At 45.2% G+C, this 23,689-nt stretch overlaps 1 protein-coding gene across 1 annotated transcript; it reads right to left on the reverse strand.

The window, feature by feature from the left end:
- Positions 1 to 72: 72 nt before the first annotated feature.
- NMNAT2 (nicotinamide nucleotide adenylyltransferase 2) lies at positions 73 to 21,579 on the reverse strand. Its single transcript, XM_061550498.1, has 11 exons — positions 21,013 to 21,579; positions 16,460 to 16,548; positions 15,186 to 15,253; positions 14,980 to 15,058; positions 11,299 to 11,425; positions 10,444 to 10,524; positions 8,364 to 8,408; positions 6,856 to 6,932; positions 4,943 to 5,044; positions 4,612 to 4,679; positions 73 to 1,918 (listed from the first exon to the last, which is right to left on the reverse strand). Exons 1-11 carry the CDS (start codon positions 21,095 to 21,097, stop codon positions 1,816 to 1,818), a joined length of 924 nt encoding a protein of 307 aa, XP_061406482.1. The 5' UTR covers positions 21,098 to 21,579; the 3' UTR covers positions 73 to 1,815.
- Between the last annotated feature and the right edge of the window lie 2,110 nt (positions 21,580 to 23,689).

The following is a 23,689-nucleotide window of genomic DNA, read 5'->3' on the forward strand; positions in this document are numbered from 1 at the left end:
ACGGTGCGTTCTTGTTACATTTCTGCTCTGGAGCACAAGCAGAAGTGGTTTCCGTGTTATTAACAGAAAGAGTTCACGTTGACAAAAGTCTTTATTGATTATATATGATTTACACAGCTAAAGATACTGTAACCCACAGACAGTCTGTAATCACTGCTGCTTTAATCACTGGTGTAACATATGCTTAACTGTGTAACTCTTTGCCAGCAGGCCATGAACATAATACAAACAGTCAAACAATATACATGTACTGTGTCTCTATATTCAGCGTTTGAGCATTTTTTTCTTACTTTTAAAGCTATGCCAGCATTACATTAAAAGCACTTCTAGAATTGAAGGCATTTCGATTGATTTAAGTGTGAATAAAAAAATGTCTTCAAGACCGCCACGACCACAAGGACCACAAAGGACACAAAGCTTCTGTCGAGTCGTTCGCGATAAACGCACAGCCACAGGCTCGCGACGAGCGCGTGTTCGAAAAAGTAAACTACTACGGCAAATCTTCTTGGTTCTTTCGGTAAAGTCACGTAGAATGGAAATAAAAGAAAACATAATAAAATAATTATCACGACGTTTCGGCCACAACGCAAGCAGCCGTCCTCAGGTGGAGAACAGGTCTGTCGAGAAAGAGTCTGTTTTATTTTTATTTTACTATTTCCATTCTACGTGACTTTACCGAAATAACCAAGAAGATGAATCCATGCAGTCAAAAAATACTACGGCAAAAGTAAACGTCAGCTGTGAAATAAAGCGGCCCCTTGCACCACAAACCAACGGGTTGAGAAAATTGGTGAGTTGGTAAACCGTGGGCCACGGAAAAGGCAAGGGCCCCTTTGTCCATGGCTCTTATGATGAATCATGGAGGGCGGCGGGGGGGGTATCGTGCACGGCGAAAGTCGTGAGAGCGGCTTTTTTTGCTGTGAAAAGTTCCCGGCAGCCGCGATCGGCTTCCCCCACCTCCCTGGTGGCTTCAGGATGGCCAAAAGTAGTTTGTTGTTTTGTGTTGTTGCCGAAGGGGCACAACTGTAGTGGACGAGGGTGACCGTGCACACACCGCGCGTTTGCCAAAAATATTGGCAACCCGAGGTCGCGTCGAGGCAACGTTTTGCCTCTCAATCGGTCACCTCGCGTTTGTGCAACACTTTACAATACCACCTTTTTTGTTTAAAGATTTTCCCACCCCCCTGTGCATTTTTGTCAGGCGCTTGCAGATTTGGCATGAATGCTAAACTCGCCGCTACAGGCGTACAGTCTTTAACATGAGACCATCGACCATTAAATCGGTACACGCTCCAAAAGCAATACTGCTGCTGCTGAGCCTGGCAAATGCCATGTGAGCACGAAGGGCATGTGATGACGTACTGGATGCTATGATGGCATGAAACCTTCCCCAATACTCAACCTTCAAATGGGTTTTGCAACAAACAAAATCGTCTCATATTCTGCTCAACATCTAAAACAACTACGGTGCGCTCTGCGGAAGCCCACAAGCATTTTTGCACAATCTCCTATTTTTGTTCTTTGCTCCAGAGAGAGAAAAAAAAGACAAACCCCCTCCGATTCCACGCTCCCTCCCGATACAACATCACACCGTGGCAAATGCAATCCCAGCTACGACAAATCTCTCCCATGGCGAGCAGCAGCAATCAAGCGTCTTGCTCAGGCCCGACGCCGTAACGAAGCAGCAGCGTTCGGCGTGAAAGATGAGCCAAGGTCAAACAATAAAAATGGGGGGCTCCCGACAAAGCCGTCGATACACGGCGGACAGAGAGAGAGAGATGGGGGGCAGAGAGCGTGCGAATGGCGCACGACTTCTTAGCCGGACGTGTTGATGTAGAGCTGGTGTTGCAGGATGTAGTCGATGACTGGCTGAGAAAGGTACTCGCTCACTCGGCCGTCTCCCTTCTGCAACGCGAGCCTGCGGGGGGTGGGGGAGGTTGGCAGAGTTTAGGGCGATAGAAGATGCTCAATTGCAAAAGCAACGGATGTGCATATTCATCTTCTTGGGTCTTTCGGTAAAGTCACGTAGAATGGAAATTATAAAATTATAAAAATAAAACATAATAAAATAATTCGTTTCGGCCACAACGCAAGCAGCCGTCCTCAGGTGAAGAACAAGTCTGTCGAGAAGACAGAGTCTCTGTCTTCAGACGCTGTCTTCTCGACAGACCTGTTCTTCACCTGAGGACGGCTGCTTGCGTTGTGGCCGAAACGTCGTAAGAATTATTTAATAATGTTTTATTTTTATTATTTTATTATTTCCCTTCTACGTGACTTTACCGAAAGAACCAAGAAGATGAATCCCTGCAGTCACGAAAGCTTTAAATCGAGATGTGCATATTCTTTGTGGCTTTCGGTAAAGTCACGTGGAAAGGTTCAAAGAAATAACAAAAATAACTAAAAACTACGACGTTTCGATCGCAACACAAGCGGTCGTCATCGGGAAAAGGGGAGCGTTAAGTGAAGATTCAACGGATGAATGTTGGCACGGGTCCCGTATCGCGTTGTAGGAGGCAGGCTGGCTTCTTGGTTGGTTACTTGCGGTATATTGTTACACCTCGACCCGTTCCTGTTAATCACTCGGTACTGGGCCACTAAATTCTGCGAAGATGTGAAGAAGAGTGGCTTGTCAAAGAAGAAACGATGAGATGTGTGCAACGATGATTCGCCCACGAACCCAAACCGACGGCTGTGAGAGTTTGTAAATCTACTGCGGTTAAATTCGTGGACTTCTTACAGGGGGTGGCAAAGTGAGGCCAACTAAACGCCCAGGATCCGCACAGCGTGATGTGCAGGGATTCCTCATCCAGCAGTGGAGTGACAAAAGGCTGCTGTTTTCCATGTGCACATGTGCAATGCTAAGTACTCTGGGTTTTTCGGTACAATCACGTAAGTAAAAAAAAATTAAATCACAAATTAAGTAAATAAAATAAAAAATGAAAAAACTAAATAAAATCACAAATATTAATTTATTTAATTTGTGATTTTATTTAGTTGTTTTCAATTTTTATTATTTTTTTACCTACGTGACTTTACCGAAAAAAACAAAGAGTATGGATCCTTGCAGTCACGAAAACTTCAAATCTAGAATACAATGCTAAGCTTATTTATTTTGGAGGCGAACATTGGTGTGTAACTGAAAGTGTACTTTAAAAAAAAATCAGAACACGTTGACTAAAGAGGTTATTGAAAACGACGTGAGTGTAATATCAATAAGAGAGCCTGGTAGCATTGCTCTTACCATCCCGCAAAGGTGTCACCACCATTACAAGAAGCCTTTGCAAAATGCCACTACAGAATCTGCTTTCGTTCAACACCGTACACCAAGGCCGTAATTATAATATAATTTTGGGGGGACATATTCAAATATTCTCAAAATGTCCCCCCAAATATGATTGTGGTTATGGTTGTACTTTATTAATCCCTAATCTCTGCCATTACATACAATGAAACAAGAAAAGGTAAACGAAAAAAACAGAAAAGTAATACATTACACTATTAGACATTTTTGTAAAAAATTAATAGAAAGTCCATCCTATGTCTTAGTGATTTTAAATATTTTAGGCAGGAAATTTGTTTTCAAATTTAGATTTTTTTTCTGGGGGGGGGGGGCCCATACCCTCTGGAAGATGTGGTCCCCCCCAATGTTGACTCCATGGCTACGGCCTTGCCGTACACAGTCCAGTATTGGTATTCAATTTCAGTCTTCCATTTTAAAATGTACAGCCCTTACGTCAATCCACTGCTGGATGAGAGCCTCTCCACACCCGGGTGCCTTCCGTGGCGGTTATTTGACCATACTTCACCACGATGGGCGGTGTGGGTTGAGTTGAAATGCAGGGGAGCGTAACAGAACTGTGCAGTGTAGCTGCACTGCCCCCTGCTGCCCGCTAGCCCCGTGACACCCTGTTAACGAATGGTGCTCGGTCACCATCCTTTGCATCATCCAGCCGTAATTCTGCTTAGCTTCTGAGATTTCACAATATCGGGCACACACTAGGAATGAACGATTTGGGGAAAATATATAATTGCGATTTTTCAGACATTGCGATTTGATTTGCGGTTATTTTTTTAAAAGTCAAGCTTCAGTTCAATATGCACTGTGTAATAGATTTAAAACATGTGATGGAGCATTACCACATGATACCATCAAAACATGAACTGCTCTATATATTCTAATGCAAGGATGAGAACTTAAAAGATATGAATTGCTTCCAACATGTATTTATTAAAATGTTTTAAATGAAATAGAACAATCAAACATAGAACAATTGTTAAGTTAAATAAATAAAGTTATATATTTTTTCCATAATTCCAATAAGAAAGTAATAGTAGGACTTTTCAAATCGCAAAAAATCGCATCCTTTGCAATTTGCTAATCGCATTGTTTCAAATTGCGCTTTCGATTTGAAATCGATTAATCGTTCAGCTCCAGTATATACACACACACTGGGTGATTTGGTCACAGGTGGGAGCATGTTACAGATTTTGCTCCACTGCCCTCTGCTTACAAAGTAGTTTCGCGCAACGTAGCCACTGACTCTATGTTGTTTATTTTACCAGACACTACTGGATGCTGTAGAGACAGATATTTGCGTTGGTTCTTCTTACCTGCTTTTAGTTGAGCTTATGTGCGCCGTTGGTCCATCCACTGCATCGCTGACGACGTTTATGTTTTTCTGTACAAAGCAACACATTTTATCGTCGCCTTTTTTATTATTATGGCACGAGAATTTCCGGTGTTTAAAAATAAAACCACCACTCTGGAAATAAAAATCAATAGCTGAGAGAAGACTAATTGCAACCTTTTTGTTTTACGTCCTGCCTGCGGATTTTTTTTTTGTAACAGCAAGCGCTCGGCACATTTAGTCAATTAAATATTCACGAGAGTGCCCGCCATGTGGTCTGACCCTTGACCTTGAGAGCACCGCCGCGGTCTGACCTTGAACTTGAGAAGGTGGCGAGATCGTCGGATGATGCGTTCCGAGTCGGCGCAGTCCCGGGGCACGCAAACGACGCCGAACTCTGCCAGGATCACTTTCAGCTGCGACACGAGTACGGCACGGTGGTTTTTTTTAGTATTTTGTTTACATGAGACGCAGCATCCATTTCGGTAAATAAGCGGGGGGGGGGGGAGTCTGTAAAAGGGACAATAGAATTTGTGGCGGGGAAGAATAGGTGTTGATGTTTTACTGTGACTGCCTTGGGGACCGGAACCAGTCAGTGCCGGTGGGGAGCCATGATGGACGGGAGCACGCTTCTGTATGTCACATGTATGTCATATGTATGTCATATGTACACGGAAACGTGGGCGCCACTGTGGCGAGATGTTAGTCACCTCGCCTGGTATGCAGAAGGTCGTGGGTTCTCAATCCCGATCCTGATGCCTGCTGTGTATTTGAAGTTTGTACGTTCCCCCCGTGGTCGTGTGAATTTTTCTCCGTGCCCTCCGGTTTTCCCCTCCACATTTAATATCAACGTGCGTTTCGAGTATTTGGCTGCTATAAATTTCCACGCGACAAGCCACTTCGTTGAGCTATCATTTGTGACCAGGTCGCTTCTGAAAAGAGCTCAGTAGTAGGCCTTACCTTGTAAAAACAAAATAGTTAATTGTATGTTGAACTTCTTTCGCGCCATACGTAGCCAACCGCGCTCATCGGAGATACAGGCGAAGGCCGACAAACTAAACACAAAAAGCGATTCTCAAGAAATGAGCTTTGAATCTAGATTTAAACGTGCATAACTCCAGCGGCTTCCCAATGCGCCGTATGAATGGAGGGACCGAGTTGCGACACTTCTCGTGTGCAGGTTTTGAGTTGGAGTTTGAGAAGAATAAAAAAAACCTACATGGATGAAGCCGCCTTCACGTCCATCGTGTGCATGCCGACACCCAAGTCCACTGGCATACTACTGTAATGACGACTTGACACACTTCTCTTGAGATGGCGTTTTTTTGAAGGCACGTTCACTTGACATCAGGCGGAGACCCCCACTGTAACAGCCCCGAGTCTCCCACGCTCCTCCATTATATACCAACCGAGGCCACGCCCCCCTTCTCGATCATTCTCGCAGACTCTGGACGCTCGCTGTACCTGACCGCGCTCCCTTCTCGATCGTTCCCGTAGCCACCGGTCCCTTCGCACTTACAACTGACTCCCCTGTCATGACCTCCCGTGGCCACTCGTCCACTCACAGCCCATGTAGGCTCTACTTTCATGACACTATCGTTAAATCAATGAAAATGTGCAGCCACCGAACTGGGAATGCGTTCTCCACTTCGGAAGTGCTCACAGTGCAGTGCATCACTCTGCGTGTTAGATATCAGCCTGCAGAAGCAGAGCTTTTGAGAACTGCTCATGAATATCGCTGCAAGTAATATTGCAGAGAAGTCGCTCTTTCCCACACGCGCTGTTGCAGGGAGTAATGCTCACCACATCGCAGTCAATCGGATATTTTAATCCTCGGAGATGAAATTAATTGAAATAAAAAACCAAAGCTAATGTCCTTTTTTTGTTGCGTGCAGTAATTGATGACCAGACTGAGACAATCAACTCATTGCGCTTGAGAACCTGGTCTAATCAGAGAACCAGACCCAGATTTTAAACTAAGGATATAAGCTGTGCAAGCGGAAAAATAAATAACTGAATAAATCATTGGGGGGGGGGGGGGGGGGGGTGGGGGTTAGGGAAAAATCGGGTTTAGAGTTTGGCAGGAGCAACATTCGCCACTCAGCTGCCTCACTCAAGGACAAGGAGGGATGTTCCTTGTTATTTCGGATCGAGTAAGGTGGAACACGACAGATCGAGGAGTGAAATGAGACGAGGGTCTGGCAAGAGTGGTGTGAATGTGACTCACGTCATCGTCATTCCAGAGGCCGGGGATGCTGAAGGACTCAAGGAGGTCACTCCCGCACAGCAGCATGATCCGCAGCTCTGCCCACAGACACACCCACAGGACATCTCGCTTGCCTGGTCTCCCGACTCAGGCTCCCACATTTATGGGAGGCTCAACCAGGACGCATGGCGAGCTGATAGCCCTATCCCTCTGTCAGCCTCGCCTACTTGTGCATAACCATGCCCACTAAATCACCAGCACCTGCCCAGTGAGTCGCCTCAAATCTGACATTGGCCTGGCCTACTTTTCTGCCAGCCATGCCCAACTACTCAGGTAACACTTCCCTTGGCTGCTATACATTTCCACGTGATAAACCACTTCGTTGAGCTATCATTTGTGGCCCGGTTGCTTCTGAAAGGAGATATATAGCTCAGTTGGCCTTACCTGGTAAAATACAAAGTTTAGTTTTCCTGTATTATGAGTCGAGTATGAAGTTAGAATATTTTTTTTAACTGAAAATGTTTTTTTTTCACAAAGCTTTGGGGCTCGAGGATGGCCTTTCTGAAAGCCACTGGGATGTTCCGACCAAATAATGACATTTACCGTGGGTCGACAGTGTTGAATCACTCCCCGGCAGGTATTGGTTCAATTAGACTTTTAGCCTTAATTAAAAAAAACACATTTGAATAAAGCTTTCCTATTTTTCTGAGCCAGTGTGAATAATGTTGGACGACCACATTGCTTTTTTTTGCAGTAAACATTAATGGCCTTTGCACGATTACAAACATGTCATTATTGATTTTAAAAAATATTTTGTCACTGCCTGCAGCCTGATTTTGGTATTGCTAATTACCATTATTCATTTCCTTTGTTTGGCCTTGATTGTACACATCTTTGTTTAATGCCATGGTGGAAAGAGGTGGTTATTAATAATTAATAATGTAAAGAATAAATAACTTACAGCCCTTTGCCAATTGACTGCTTGGATGAAGGTCTCCCAATTGCGTGAAGGCCAAGAGGGTGGTTTGACCGTACTTCACCAGGCTGGTGACTAAATGGTGGCATAGGACCGGTTTTGGTGTCAGCTGTGGCTGGGAATTAAACTGACCGGGTTCATTTCTCAGTTGCGCTAACCACCGCTCGGCCCCAGGTGTGAACAGTTAAATTGCTACACGCTTGACAAATTATCATTCCATTTCAATGTTAATCGGTGCTTAATTTCAGCCGGAGCAGATGAACACCGTGCCAGGAATTATTTTGGCACGCCACATGCAGCTCGCCTTATTTTGTCCGAAACTTGCAACATAGGGTACAATGATGTAGGATTATTATAGAGAGGCGTGTATTGTAGTCTAGTGGCAGTGCCTTATGCCAATGACCCCTACTCAAGGCCCTACGTCAATAATTTATAGTCCAATGCCAGCTTGGCAGCGGGTGAAAAATTAAGCCGTGATTTTAATGCATGTCACCCTGACGATAATGCAGAGTATAATACCTCCTTTACCACCCATACCGTGAATCACACTCACCAATCTCTTCATATCGAACACTGTTGCCAAGGTTGGCATTCTCGTCTGAAACAAATAACAACAACAGCAAGAAATATTTGCAATTGAAACACTTCAGCAAGTTCTGGGTGTAATAACGATTTGTGCAAATGCTTAAGGAAAGGGCCGTTTGATTGGTCATGCTAAACTAATTCTGGTCGGGCTCATTTCCGTAAATCAATCAATATTTAGCTTGAATTTCACTCGTGTTTTTTATAGGACAAATCACTCTTAAAGCAATGAAATCAGACTGGGATTTCATCCAAAAGGATATGTAATATATGCTCCAAGGGCGACTATCACTGCACCACGCTGTTAGATTGCGGTCGTGAAATTTATTTTTGGTACCAATTTTCTCAGAAAGTTTAAACTTTCTTTTCATGTCCTACTATTTCATCATTGTCATTATCAGCGATGATCATTCCACTTCTGGATGAAAGCCTCCTCTATCCGTCACCATCTCTTGTAATCCCTGCGCTGTAACAATCCACCTAGCACCTCCGCATGGCCTCATGTCATCACTCCATTTCTCCGGTGGATGTCCTTTCAGGCGTATTTCCTTCTTGTTTTATTGAAGGTATCATTAACATTAAATACGTACGCTCAATTAAATACATCTTTAGATTTTTTTTTCGTGTGATCATCATCAACAACCATGTTCAATCAATCCGCTGCTGGATGAAGGCCTTACCAAGCTGTCACTGTCGTAAATCCGCCAAGCACCTGCACACGAGCGGATTTCGCCGCTCCATCTCCTCCCCAGTGGAAGGTTTTCCCTCGTGCGTGCTGTTGCAATATCACTGATTCATTTCCAACATTTGCCGCAGTTAATTTGAAACGTATTTATGCACGGCGCGTCCACCGCGTTTCGTGTGGTTGCCTTTACGAGGCGGCCCGGTCCCCGCGGGAGGAGAATTTATTTCGTGAATTAGCCGTTTGCAGGGGGGGCTTGCAGGGGCCATTTTTCCAGACAAGAGATCTTATTGAACTGGAAATCCTATTGGGAACCTCGCCAAGACAGCCGTGATTAACGCCGCTCTCCTATTCAAGAGCGTCGCGGGTTCATTAAACTTTCACGTGGCTGACAGGGATCTGGGGTTTAGCGTCCTATCGAGAAACACCCCGCAACTATATTTCATCACCGCTCCTTCGTTCACCACGTTAACAAGAATAACTAGAGTCATGGATCATTTACGGCCCTTTGTAAATCCACTGCTGGATGAAGGTCTCCCCGTGCCGTGTCGGTTACGGGTGCTGTTTCGCCGGTATTTCATCACGTTGGGTCAGTGTGAGTTGGTGAAGTCCATGAGGGACGAAGGACCGGTTCTGATATCGCTCGCCACCGATGTTAGCCGTGGCCGAGAATCAAACTCAATTGGCAAGGTTCATAGCCCAGTGTGCTAACCACCGTGCCACCGCTCCCCCCCCCCCCCCACCCCGCTTCCTCGTGTTAAAAAGTCAGGAGCATAATTTCCCAGGCAGGAGCATTGCCCCTACTAATCATATGATGCCACTTTCACCAACTTTCTCACTCTAAAGTATAGGCGTGTAAAAAAGTAACAATTCAGCCAATAAAATAATTCTTAAGCTCACAACATTTGCATCGAATTGAGCGTACAGTATAATAATTAATTCTGTATACTTTATGCTATTTACGTGGAAATTATATTCCAGTGTGACATTTAACTCCTCGAGCTAACAAACCCCTGTGCAGATGAGATGCATCAACACATTGCACCGTTAGATAATTGATTTTGAATCGATTCGTGACCACACCCCCCCCCCCCCAAGTGGTAATAAATTATCGAATCGGTTTCAGGAGGGTGGATTCACGAGTCGGGGGGGGTGCGGGGGGTGAGGGGTTTACATGCAAGGTACAAAGCTCTCGGCGCGCGTGTGGTCAGGCAGAGATCGCAGGCGATCGGTCGTTGTTTCGCGTGCCACTGCGGAGACAATTAGCGCGGGGGCCGTGCGAACAACGGTCCCAGCGCATCTCCACCGGGGGGAATCGACAAGAAAAAGAAACGTAAAACGTGTGAGCGCCGCCATGAATCCTGCTTACCGATGTACGGAAAGAGATCAGCTTTGGGACGAAGGCAGCACACCTTGCCGATGCTCTCTCCAAACTTACTGATCAGTTTTCCTTGCAGGCACGTAGACAAAAGAGCAGACACGCACGCGCACGCACACATGCACAGATGAAGGACTGGCAAATAGCCGTCTAGGTTGTTTGGGGTAGTTTTTGATTACATGTACACACACAGCTCGTGTGTCGATCTATTGACGGATGAGGGCCTCACCACCAAACCGATGGAGTTGGCCAAACATTCCAATGGAGGACCTTCCTGAGAAAAATAGTCCTAAAGTGAGGCTTTCCTGGGGAAGCAAACGCCATTTATTGACGCAATCCAATGCTGCGGCGGCAGGCGGCACAAAGCAGTGCAGCAAAGGTCATAACCGCACCGCACTTCTAAGCTCGCACATTTACGCCCGTCGCCTTCACAAACCGGCCGCCACCAGCATGGTGAAGTATGGTCAAATGACCCCCCCCACCCCCGACGACCCACACGGCGTAAGGGGGGGGAGGAGGGAGGGGAGGGCCGTCATCCAGAGGTGGATTCACAAAAGTTGTCTCTGCAACAAACAAACAAACACAAAAACGATGCAGATTTTTCGATTTCAAGCTTTCGTGACTGCAGGGATTCATCTTCTTGGTTCTTTCGGTAAAGTCACGTGGTATGGAAGTAATAAAATAATAAAAATAAAACATAATTATTTAATTATAACATAATAATTTTATTATGTTTTATTTTTATTATTTTATTATTTCCATTCTACGTGTTCTTTACCGAAAGAACCAAGAAGATGATGCAGATTTTGTCGAGCGGACTTCAAAGCGAAGCGATTCGGGCATTACCGGGCGTCGACTTCTGGAGCGGCAGCGAATTGTCGTCCTGCGTGGCTGGGCGCGTCTCGTTGTGCGGCTGCTTGATGACGGGAGATGATGGGGAGTTCACGTTGGAGAGGATGCATCCGGTCACACGCTGTGCGCACGCACACCAGACGCGTCGTCAGCGCAAGTTCACCGTCGTCACTATGGGAACCTCATTTGCCAGTAAAAATATGATAATTGATTTTTTACCCTTCTATCTGGCAACAAAACTGACACCTTTTTACAAGGAGTCATGTTTGCATAGACCGCAATACCTGCAGTCATAATCCAAACAAAAGAACATAACTCTGATAATGTGCACTGTCCTTGAAGTTGATTGGTCCACACCCGAGACAGCTTTCCTTAGAGCCTAGTCTCACATGGGTTGGACCAGACGACGCCAAAAGGCGCACGTGTTTGGATTATGACTGCAGGTATTCCGGTCTATGCAAACATGACTCCTTGTAAAAAGGTGTCAGTTTTGTTGCCAGATAGAAGGGTAAAAAATCAATTATTCACCGTCGTCGTCGTCATCGGCCTCAACGCTGCGAACCGTTCATAGTTCGCCCACGTCCCAGGGATGGGTGCGGTGAAAGGGAACCTCGAGTGTTCTGGCACACCTTGAATTTCGATTTAAAGCTTTCGTGACTGCAGGGATTCATCGTCTTGGTTCTTTCGGTAAAGTCACGTAGAATGAAAAAAAAACATAATAAAATAATTCTCACGACGTTTCGGCCACAACGCAAGCAGCCGTACCGAAAGAACCAAGAAGATGAACACCTTGAATTGTCTTTGGTTCTGGGGAGTTCGTTCGGTGCGTCCTTGGGAAACTCGCTTGGTGTTTCATCGGGCGATTGTCGTTTGGCTTTCATCGTGCCCATTTAGTTTCGTTTGGTAGTGTGATTTAAAAAAGAGATGCACACGAGGATGTTCCCATTGCCACAGGGGTTTAAGAAGATTAACGTGCACGGGTGGACTTCATCTGTTCGTTCAAATTACGGGCTTAATGATTCGTCCCCCTCGTAATTCAATGAATTACCCCAATTCACGGTGATTAATTAATGAATATATATTTAACATTGTGATTAATGTAACGAACCCATTGGGTAACGAATTAAAAAATCGGAATAATTTTTTACACTTTTGACTAAAAACTATTTTCTTTCCGCGTGATGAAGACCGCTTGTGTTGCGATCGAAACGTCGTGGGTTTTTTGCTTTTATTTTTAATTTTAATAAAAAAATGTTTTATATCTATGTGACTTTACCAAAAGAACCAAAGAATATAACTTTTTAAACGCTTAGCATCAGAGGCGTGAACTGTGACCTCAAGAATCAAATACAAATTTATTTTTTTGTGCAAATAGTTGTGCAACAATGCAGAATACATTTTCATGCACAGAGCCTAAGATCCCCTGTGTAGCCTTGAACAGACCGTTGGGGCAAGTGCTGTTAGCGAGCGCCTATGAAGGCCGGCAGGGCACACAGGGGGTAGTTGCTGATGTGTTACACATTGCAGCAGGTGCTCAATTAAGGCTTCGTTGACCTAGGGGGGGCCCAGAACGAGTGGAAATATCCGCCACTGTTATCGGTAGTGAATGGTAATCGAACTTGGGCAACCGCGTTTGTAAGCGCATCGCTCTAAGCACTGGACTACCGCTACCCATTTACATGTACAAAAGACAAAAAACAAATATTCCTGTTATAGCCTTGATAGACTGTTGGGGCAAGTGCTGTTAGCACACATACACATACCTGTCAACCACCTCATTACAGACCAATTCAGACCTTATTGGTCACCCCGTGCCCTTTTAAATCTCAACGTTCATCCTACAAAGTCCCATCACAAGGGAGAAACACAAACAAATAGACAATATTTTGTTGCCCGTATTGAAACGGCTGTACGCCGCATGGACCTTAAAACTCAATTTCCCTGCACAAGAATACGGCTAAACCGTATGGGTTGACGGCCTCCGTTACAAGTATCACACTGCAGAATTAACAAATGCCGATCTAGCGGTCTCTGCCCAAGACCAGCCTCTTGGTTAAAGCTCCCTCCATCTTCTCTCATCTGACTGCACCCTCTTCCTCTTGTTGTATGGATCCCCTTTTCTTCAAGTAATCGAACAGTGCCTTTCTTTTTCCGAGCTCTTGGCCCTTTTCCCCAACAACCAGAAAGAAGCCTTCCCCTCTGCCAATACGTCTGCGAGGAAATATTGCAATCGCGCCTCTCTCCTCCCGAGCCCACTCGAGCACTTACTCGTTACTTCTATCCAGGTGGGGGGGGGGGGGGTTCCCGTTCAACGCCAAATCCGCAATGTTCAAGATTCCCAGTGGTCTAACGTGCGTCCTGTAGTGTGTACGACGTCGTCATTTATGTTGACCCTGCTTGTGTTTCTGTGCCAGATAATAATCGTAGACGATCTGTAAATACTCGGGAATATGTTACTCGTAATTCTTTAAAACCTATTTGATATAATATTCTTGGTTCTTTCGGTAAAGTCACGTAGAAGGGAAACAACAAAATAATAAAAATAGAAAACTTTTTTTTATTGCTTTATATATTTTTTATTGTTTCCCTTCTATGTGACTTTACCGAAAGAACCAAGAATACGAATCCCTGAAGTCACGAAAGCTTTAAATAAAAAATATTTGATATCCCTATGTTTATACGTAACTCATAGTACTATACGGGGAAGACGGTTGTGCATGATTACATTTGCCAGCGCAGTAGTTGGTGTGAGAGGGTGCGATGTTCACCGACAACGCATTTGTAGGAATCATTTTCTCAGGATGAAGGTGTCCTGTCAATCCTGCTGTTAACAGTCCCCACTGAATAGTGTCGTTCAACACTTGTTTGTCGTTATTTACGATTGCAGTGTTGTACAATTTATTTCTGAGGATGTTTGAATATTCTGCTTATGTTTCCGTGAATGGCATTACAGAGTGTCGGATGACACAATGAGTTCTACTTTACATGTTAAATTAATTGTTTTTATTTGCATGGCATTTGCATTTGATTGATAGGCAGCGTTACTCAAAATTCAAAAGTGATTTCCTGCTCAAATGAGCAATGCAGCGGTACTCATCCCCGATACCATAGTGGACATTCTACATTCCTATGGCTGGGGCGAGTCTATCCAAAGGTTAACCGCTATTGACCTTCCCGACAAAAATTGACCTTCCCGACAAATTGACCTCACCCAAACACATTCCTGCGGAGGGAGCTGGTAGGAACGTTGGGTTGCTCGGTCAATGGCCAGGGTCAACGGCGGCGTGGTGTATTCCGCAAATATGCCCGACTGTGAGGGCGGGCACAAGCCGGCGTGGGTAGGTTAAACGTTGAGTTTTATAAGGGCACCACAGGGTGACCAGCCCCTCCTCACCCAGCCCTACCCTTCCCACCCCCCACCCAGTCCCACCCTCCCCACCCAGCCCCTCCCCTCCCCACCCAGCCCCTCCCTGCACGACGGACGGACGGACACAATAATCCCCTGTGGGCTGGTGGAATCAGTGGGTTCCTACCAGCAGAGGTGTGGACTCGAGTCATGTGACTTGGACCCGAGTCAGACTCGAGTCATGAATTTGATGACTTCAGACTCGACTTGGACTTGCATAACAATGACTTTGTCCCACCTCTGCCTACCAGTACAAAAATCATGTTTACCTTCATTAACTCTCGGTGGTGTTCCAGAACGTCACAGGTCGTCTGCCATTTCTCCTGGTAACATTCCCATGGATCGACTCTGCAACGAAAGTTTTTTTGTTGCCGTTGAGAAAGTTCAGAAAAATATGTTTCCTCCAGTCCTGGTTAATGTACAAGCGAAAAGCACGCGGCAAGTGTGTAGGACATGATAGATGCCGCAGTATTACCTGATCCAGTCGGAGTTCTGTACTGCCAGCTGGCACATGCTGAGTCGATGTCGACTTGAAATGAGGCCCTGTCGTGAATTAGAGCCACAAATAAACGGCACTCAAAACTCCCCGTAGCATCACAAACATTAATACGCAAAGCAATGATTAACTGGAGGTCGATAATGCAACGATCGTATTAGTCAACTTCAGAGGTTGATGCTGATAATATTAACCTCCTTTATAATTATTATAATAAGTGTAAAATACTAATGTACATAATCACCACGCATAGGAAACAGGCCAGTCAGATTAATATTTATTTTAAAAAACATCCTTTTTCCAGCTCTGACATTTACCTGACCAAAACACAGCAACCAAATAAACAATTTCCTAAAATTTCGAGTTAAAGCTTTCGTGACTGCAGGGATTCATCTTCTTGGTTCTTTCGGTAAAGTCACGTCGAAGGGAAGTAATAAAATAATAAAAATAAAACATAATAAAATAATTCTCACGACGTTTCGGCCACAACGCTTGCGTTGTGGCCGAAACATCGTGGCCGAAACGTCGTGAGAATTATTTTATTATGTTTTATTTTTATTATTTTATTACTTCCCTTCTACGTGACTTTACCGAAAGAACCAAGAAGATGAATTTCCTAAAAGTGCTCCAATCATGCCCCGTAATTTGAGCACCGAATCAAAGAGTCTACCATATCAAGCGAGTCACCCATGGTTCCAAGGTTACGGCTACACATGGCATTTCTGCTAATCCCAAAATGTCTATGTCACTTTCCCATGACCACCGAGGAGTGACCTGGTCAAGGCGAGGCAAGCAGGCTCCCTTACCCAGAATAGCCATTTTGGGCCAACCTGGGAGGAACCCAGCTGTCTGGCTCGTGTCTAATGGGTGGCATTGACCCCCCTATCCTAAGAGATGCCCACGTATCTTACCCAGGCTTCTCTTCGAACCAGGCCTGACATCATGTGGTCAATTGAGAAACAGCACATGTGGTCATTTTATAGTCCAACTTCAAGGCTGGAATTCTTAGAATTGTCTACCATAATTTAGACGTAAAAAAAAAACTATATTTCAGAAATGTATTATTGCTTTCCCCTTGGGCTGGGAGAGGGAGTGATGTTGGGTATGGAGTGGTAGGAGCTGCGCCCATGAATAACTTTGAAGCGATGGGTCAATAAAAGAGCTGTGCAAAGCCTTTTCTCAAATGGGCGGGTACAGCGTGGGTCTGCTTTCCATTGACAGTAGAAACGAAGCAGGCTCAGAGGCGTGCGTACCTGCTTTCTGTAGCCATCGTGCACTGGCGAGATGATGCCTCCGATGACAATAAAGCGGCCGGACTTGTGCAAGTAATCCCGTGCATCCTCTGTGGGCGACACATCATTCACGAGTCTGGCCACTTAAAATGTCACTTTTAAAATAAATTAATGAAATATGTAAATGATCTACTATGGCAGAGTTTGAGCTGAAGCAATTGCATGCCGGTGGTATTAAACAATGCGAGGCATGTACAAAGTCATAATCATTTTAAAGTATTGATTAATTTGGTACTTAATTTGAATTTCAAATATGGTACAATACCATAATAAGTAAAAATAACATGCACACAACAACCCTGTTTAATATCATTGATGTGCCGTGAGGGGGGGGGGGGGCGGAGATAAATGTTATCAGGAAAATTTAAATCATCTGGGAAATGTGGAACAGAAATGTTTCCACACGTTTGAATATTGTCACTCCGCGTAAGGCTCAATGCTCGATGTCCGGCGGCTTGCAAAAACCGTTTGTGTCACCATCACAGATGTTGAACGAGGCGTTATATTCCATCTCTCTAACCCGCTTCGCTGTGGCACCCAGAATACCGTTAATCTGACACCGTTTTTGCCCTAAGCTGCGAGAATTAAACCTGGTATGAGAGAGATCAGCCGGGTGTAATAAGAGGATGAGTCACCAAGGCAGCTTGAGCATTCGCCTGGGGCGGGGGGGGGCCTGCACAGCAGTGGTTTCGTGGATGCACAGGTGGCTTTTAATAACTGGTGTGTTATGTTAGCACAAGCGTTCTATGTATATAGTTGCCAGCCGCGGCTGAGACTGTCTAAAAGTGCACAATGTATATCATGAATATTCACGTGAGATAATAAAACAAACCCGATAAGGTTACTGAATTGAGCGCACACATTTAATGTGAATAAATGACACATTTCTGAAATGAATAAACTAGAAAAACACGTCGGAGAGGGAGGCCGCCGCAGAGATGGAGCGATTAAATCGCAGTTGTGTGTAGGAGCCCGATGGATTGTTGCATCACGTGGCCATGAAGAACGGCAACCGCTTTGGGAAGCATTAATCCAGTCGTGGCTAGATCATGGCCGCTGATGATGATGATGGATTTACTGAAGGCCTATCGCCGCTGTAATTAAGTCTGCAACATGAACTTAGATTAACAAAAAAAATCTACATAATTGGATTCGTAAAGATCGCCATACATTTTCAGAGTTCTCTTTCAGCTATGCACTTGCACATCTCGAAATGCAGTCAAATCACTCTCATTTCTGTAAATGTCAGGCCATACATTGCAGTATGGGAATTGTCTTCAAGAGACACACAGCTCAAAGAGCACAACTCTACGCCGTGCCCAGTGCTGTCTGGTGAACCCTTCTCGCGTAACCGTCTTAGGTACGTTCAGCGGTGGAGCTATCGAGTGTGCAGGCGGTGTAACTGCACGAGGGCGCGTGTGTGTGTGGGACCGACCCAGGTGCCAAGGTATTGAAGAGGAAGTCGGCAGATGGTGGGCCTAATTTAATTCTAGATTTGAAGCTTTCGTGACTGCAAGGATTCATATTCTTGGGTTTTTTCGGTAAAGTCACGTAGGTAAAAAAAGTAAATTAATAAAAGTAAAATAAAACAAATAAAAAAATCACGACGTTTCGGAAGCAACACAAGCCTCCGTCTTCAGGTGGAACCGTCACAGCCACGACAGCTGTATCAAGTAAATGAGAGATATTTTACTTTTATTAATTTAAATTTTTTACCTACGTGACTTTACCGAAAAAAAAAACCTAAGAATACTAACGACATTCGGCCACTCGGCCACTGGGTACTGTGCTCCCAACTGCGTGGTGCGTAAGGGCTCCTATCGTGGATTACAAATCGCCTGTCCATGACATATTGGTGCATGTGATTGCACTGTCTCTGTTCTGCAGAGACATATACCCAAGGTTACGTCTCACACTCTGGGAGCTGACACCCAGTTTTTTGCTCCTTCACCCATTACCGTAGGGATAAAAAAATACACCACCACTAATAATGATAATAACGACATGTATTTATCAAGGAAAGCGCCGTTAAGTCTCAAGCCCTTTTTAGGAGGGTCCTGCATTTGGATGTTTAGCCAGTTCCTTTACGAAGCGTGCTTTTGAATGTAGAAGGAAAGCAGTATGCACAGAGAAACCCCACTTACGAATTTTAGTTTTCCTTTAAATAGTTATATTCTTTGGTTCTTTCGGTAAAGTCACGTAGATAGAAAATAATTATAAAAAATAAAAAAATAGTTGCCTATAAAGGAAGAAATAGCACACGCATTTGTAATCTGCACCTCATATCTGCTCCGTTCACTTCATCGTATTTGGTTACGCTTGGCACGGAGAATAGGAAACAAAGCCTGTTGCAGATCCATTGACTCTTCTCCAAAACAAAGCCTTAGGATGTCCACAGCACTGGCATTGGCTAAGAGACAAATAGCACCATTAGACAGACACTAATCACTGGCAATCATGGCTTGCTAGGCAATGGAAATGTTGAGCCTACACTATTTCTTTTCACTATTAATAAGGCTGGGGGATTTGAATTAATTGGTTGCAACACGTCTTTGCTATTGTTTATTTCCTACAAGGATAATTCAGATTTAGTGCCGCCCGTGGCAACCACAGTGCAGATGCTGCTAAGTGCACTGATCAGTCCCCCTCCAGCCAAGGAGTAAATTGCATAATAGCAGTGAATTACCAACCTGTTTTTATTGCACAGCAATAGCTCAAATGACTGCAGGGAAGCCGAGTGCTCCACTGCACCTCATTTCTCAGATTCTGGTACAGAGGTGCCTTTAGTCCAAGGACGTGCACGCATTGAGAGGCAACGAGTCGCTTTCTCAAGCATTTTGACGAGCCAATCCTGGCATTATTAGGTTGCCATGGGAGACATGCGTCAGCTCCCACAACATGCAATTTCCTGTAACATTGGCGTCGATTTTAGCGATGTGTGCCTTCACCTTGATTCATATCGAAAGGGTAATAAATCACGTAGCAAAGGCCACTTAGCTGAGCAGTTTAAATAGGATTGTATGGAAATAGTATCGTACGACCTCTGGTTGTATGAGGGCAACCTCTTTCCTCCCTCTTCAACAGGCTTCCATTTTGAATGTTCTTTATCTACAGTTGTAGGTAAATCATTCAATTAGACCCGTTAACTTTATTCAGTATTCGTTTCCAAATCTGGGAAGCAGCTTTTTGCCAGATTGTACATTACGGTCGGATGTTTAATAATTTAAGACATTATTGCACTTAATTTTAGTGTACAAAACTCCTCCTCCACATTCTCCAGCTTAGACCAAGGCCGTTTGATCAAGGCAAAAATAATCGCTATCAGAATACCGTGACTGGATTTAAAAAAAATTAATAATGTATATGTTTAATGAACAAACCAGTGTAGGTCGGACCTCTATGGTCAATTACAAATAAATATAAATGTAACAAAATAACTATATTTGTGCAACTATTGGTTCGATTACTGCACATTTTTTGCTATATTGTTGAGAAACGGCTTATACGTAAAACCACGCAATACATATCATCATCAGCCATTCGTCAATCCGCCAGTAATAAAAAAAAACCTGGTAACGTATTCACATTTATATTCAATTTCATCTCCGTTGTGAAACAAAAAATAAACATTTCTCTGCTGTGTAATTGCTGCACAATAATGCCCGTATTTATTAGCGACTGAGAAGAACAATGGCAATTGCATTTATAACACACATTAACACACACACACACACGGGTATTTACATAATCACAATCATTTGTAAAGCACTCGAACACGACAATAGAACACATCGTCTCTCGCGCGTTGCGATAACACCAGTGTAGAGAAAACCTAAATATCTCATAAATGACCGTGCCATGCACACGTACGTACGTACACGAACGCACACCGAGCATCAAAATCACCGTTGCCATTGCTTTACCGAGAACGGGCGCTGCAAACATTATTTCAGCACTGCGGTCGGTGGACAGCTCCCGCAGATGCCACACGCACACACACCGCGTGCGTTCAATTTGCCGTTCGAAAATACATAAGCCCAACGGTATTATTTCAGAGGCGCCTATCTATCTATCTGTTCCGCATTTGATCTATCAGGAAGCAGTCCAAACTCGGGTCACATTATTAAACAGCACGAGTGCCACGCGTTCTACAACAGCTAAAAACCAAACAGCCCTGGGTGGAGCGATACGACTAAACAGACACGGCAAAATCTGTGTCGGCGACCACGAATATGCGAGGAAAATTTCGAAGCACATTTTAACAAAAGTGAATCGCTTACTACACGACGCATCAGCATTTCTCGGATTTAAAACAAGTGAAGGTGTACGATTGATACTTATTTTAAACCACGTGTGTATACTTCACGATACTCCAGCACACAAAACGCCGAATTCAACGTGTAAAATGAGTTGCATCATTCACCGGAGCACAACCAAACGCGAACAGTAAACCGCGGTGATGGGGTGTTAGTGTTGTACGATCGGTCATTATAAAACTGAATCTCAGCTCCTACCGAACATCTGTAGATGGCCTTTGGTGACTGGGTTGAAGCTCCCGCAAGCCAGCAAGATCACGTGAGTTTTCGTCTGCTCGGACATGATGATGATGATAGGCCTTGGATGCCGACCGCACAAAGACGGCCACTCCTCCGGGTCCAGCCAAAACCAACACAACCAACCGAGAAAACCCTGCAGGAATCTAGCCGCTACTGTAAATCCTGCTTACCCGCCCCGCTCCTCCTATTCTGCAGACAACCGGCGTCGGAATTCCTCCGACTGCTATCGTAGCGTTCAATCCTTTATGACAGAGCGCGAGCGCGAGCAGTCGCAGCAGTCGCCGTCGGTGACAAGCTGTAATAACGGAGCGCACCACCAGCCCTCCTCGCCCGCCTGCGATGGGGGATGATGGTGCACAGCTCCTGACGCGAACAGTGGCCGACCCTGGCACAGCAGCTATTCCACGTCAGTGTACGGGGCGGGTCTGCGTGAGCCAGTTAAAGGGACCTCACGCACCCCCGCGCATGCATTTGGCTATTCGTGTATTTGTCTAATGCGCCCGCAAGTAATAATGATCGCACATGAGCAACCGCACCGGTATGCGGTGATCAACACCCAGCGGTTATTGTCAGCGTGTAATGTAACAGCACGGGCGAATGGGTCACGTCTGTCGAGACGCGTCACAGCAATGCTCGCTGCAGAGACAGAAGTGCCAAGAAGATGTTTGAGCGTGTGTGTGTTGGTTGGGAAGGGTGGGGCTGATCACGAGCTGACACAGTTGGGTCTCGATGTGTTTTTTTGTTTTAAACCTGTCCTGGGTTGAATCATTTGCAGAGTTCCAAGTGATTGAGGAGAGAGTTTTAAGAGAGGTAGGCACCGGGCAGAACACTTCACCTGAAAGCATGATGATGATGATGGCCTGTGGTCAAGATTAACGTTGGTATGGCAGCCAAATTAGGGAAAGCTTCAGAATTAGAATCTTTATTTATCTTGGAAAAATCCGATGAGCGATGAAGCTATTTTCACAGAAGTCCCCCCATGAAGACGTCGGTCATGGAGATGGAGCGGTAGAATCTGCTCGTGTTCAGGTGCTAGATGTATTGCTACATCGCAAACCCACGAGTAATGGCAACGACTTGCGGAGGCATGCATCCAGCAGTGGATTGACCATGGCTGACGCTGGTGATGAATCCACTGTGACTGGAAATTAACTATTTTAAGGGAGACTGAGTCAAATAATTTGAACACATCGTAGAAACAATACTAATTCCAATTTTTATGCGAAATCAAATACAAAATACGAACATGAAATTCTCACTATTACTGATTACGATGTCCCGGAGCTCAAAACAAGGTGCAGAGCTGGGCCCCTCGTGCACTCATTCCGAGTTTGATTCCCGTGATTTACAGCCAGCTCTGCCCCCTGAGTGTGTTCCACCATCTCTGCCAACCAATCTGAAACACCCAGCCCAGGCAAGCTGTCACTGTAGCACTCCCTAGCGTCATGCAAATGCACGCTGAATATTCAATTTGCCTGCATAATTAGTCAAGAAAAAACATATAATTAAACCGTGTGAGCTATTTTGCTCATGTTTTGACAAATGCACTTTTAATTTGTCTGCAAATTTGAATTACGCTATTGGCAGGCGGATCAACATTTATGCCAGGCTCACTTAAATTTACGAGCGCCAAATCCCTCTCCAAAAACCGGAACTACTCCTACTACAACTACACATATGCAGCATATCCCATTCCTCTGTGTGAGTGTGCCCTCTCTTTAAGGAAGCGATGTCAACAGTATTTGTTTAGCCTTCAGTTGCGATGCCTGTGGTTGTTGTAACACATTGGAAGCTTTAATGTGCACATGTGAAGTCATTTGCAAATCCAATATGCTGGATCCGAATCAGAATGTTTTTTTAATGTATCCTCGATAAATCCGATGAGCTATGAAGCTCTTTTTCACAGATGTCCAGTAGGGGCGGATCAGGTCATTGTCGAGGCAAATTAGTTCATTGGGATTATTTGACCATACTTCACCACGCCGTCTAGTGCGGGTTGGTGAAGGAGGGGAGCATTTACGTGGGAAGCATAGTCGAGTACACTTGTACTGGTAGGAACCTCCTGGTTACACCAGCCCACAGCGGATTATTGTGTCCGTCCGTCCGTCGTGCAGGGAGGGGCTGGGTGGGGAGGGAGGGGCTGAGTGGGGAGGGTGGGGAGGGGCTGGGTGGGGAGGGAGGAGCTGGGTGGGGAGGGGAGGGGAGGGTGGGGAGGGGCTGGGTGGGGAGGGTGGGGCTGGGTGGGGATGGGAGGGTGGGGAGGGGCTGGGTGGGGAGGGTGGGGCTGGGTGGGAGGTGGGAGGGGTGGGGCTGGGTGGGGAGGGGCTGGTCACCCCGTGGTGCCCTTATAAAACTCAACGTTTAACCTACTCACGCCGGCTTGTGCCCGCCCTCACAGTCGGGCATATTTGCGGAATACACCACGCCGCCGTTGACCCTGGCCATTGACCGAGCAACCCAACGTTCCTACCAGCTCCCTCCGCAGGAATGTGTTTTTTTTTATGCGCTGCCCTCTAATGCCCCATAGCCCCCTGACAACCTGTGTGTGCATGGTGGTCACCAAGCATTATCCAGGCTCAATGTTACTTAGCTTCCAAAATCGGACAGGAATTGGCGCATTCTCGGTGCATGGCAA

The sequence above is a fragment of the Lethenteron reissneri genome, chromosome 12, assembly GCF_015708825.2.
Source record: "Lethenteron reissneri isolate LAM-NWPU_2019-01 chromosome 12, ASM1570882v1, whole genome shotgun sequence".
Classification (NCBI taxonomy): Eukaryota; Metazoa; Chordata; class Hyperoartia; order Petromyzontiformes; family Petromyzontidae; genus Lethenteron; species Lethenteron reissneri.

Bases quoted from the DNA above. Each gene is read 5' to 3' on its own strand.
- NMNAT2 (XM_061550498.1), bottom strand. From the start codon at position 21,097: ATGTCCGAGCAGACGAAAACTCACGTGATCTTGCTGGCTTGCGGGAGC. The intron at 10,525-11,298 runs GTAATGCCCGAA...CGTGCCTGCAAG, and splicing joins GCTCCAGAAGTCGACGCCCG to GAAAACTGATCAGTAAGTTT. The intron at 6,933-8,363 runs GTGAGTGTGATT...GTCTGTGGGCAG, and splicing joins TGTTCGATATGAAGAGATTG to AGCTGCGGATCATGCTGCTG.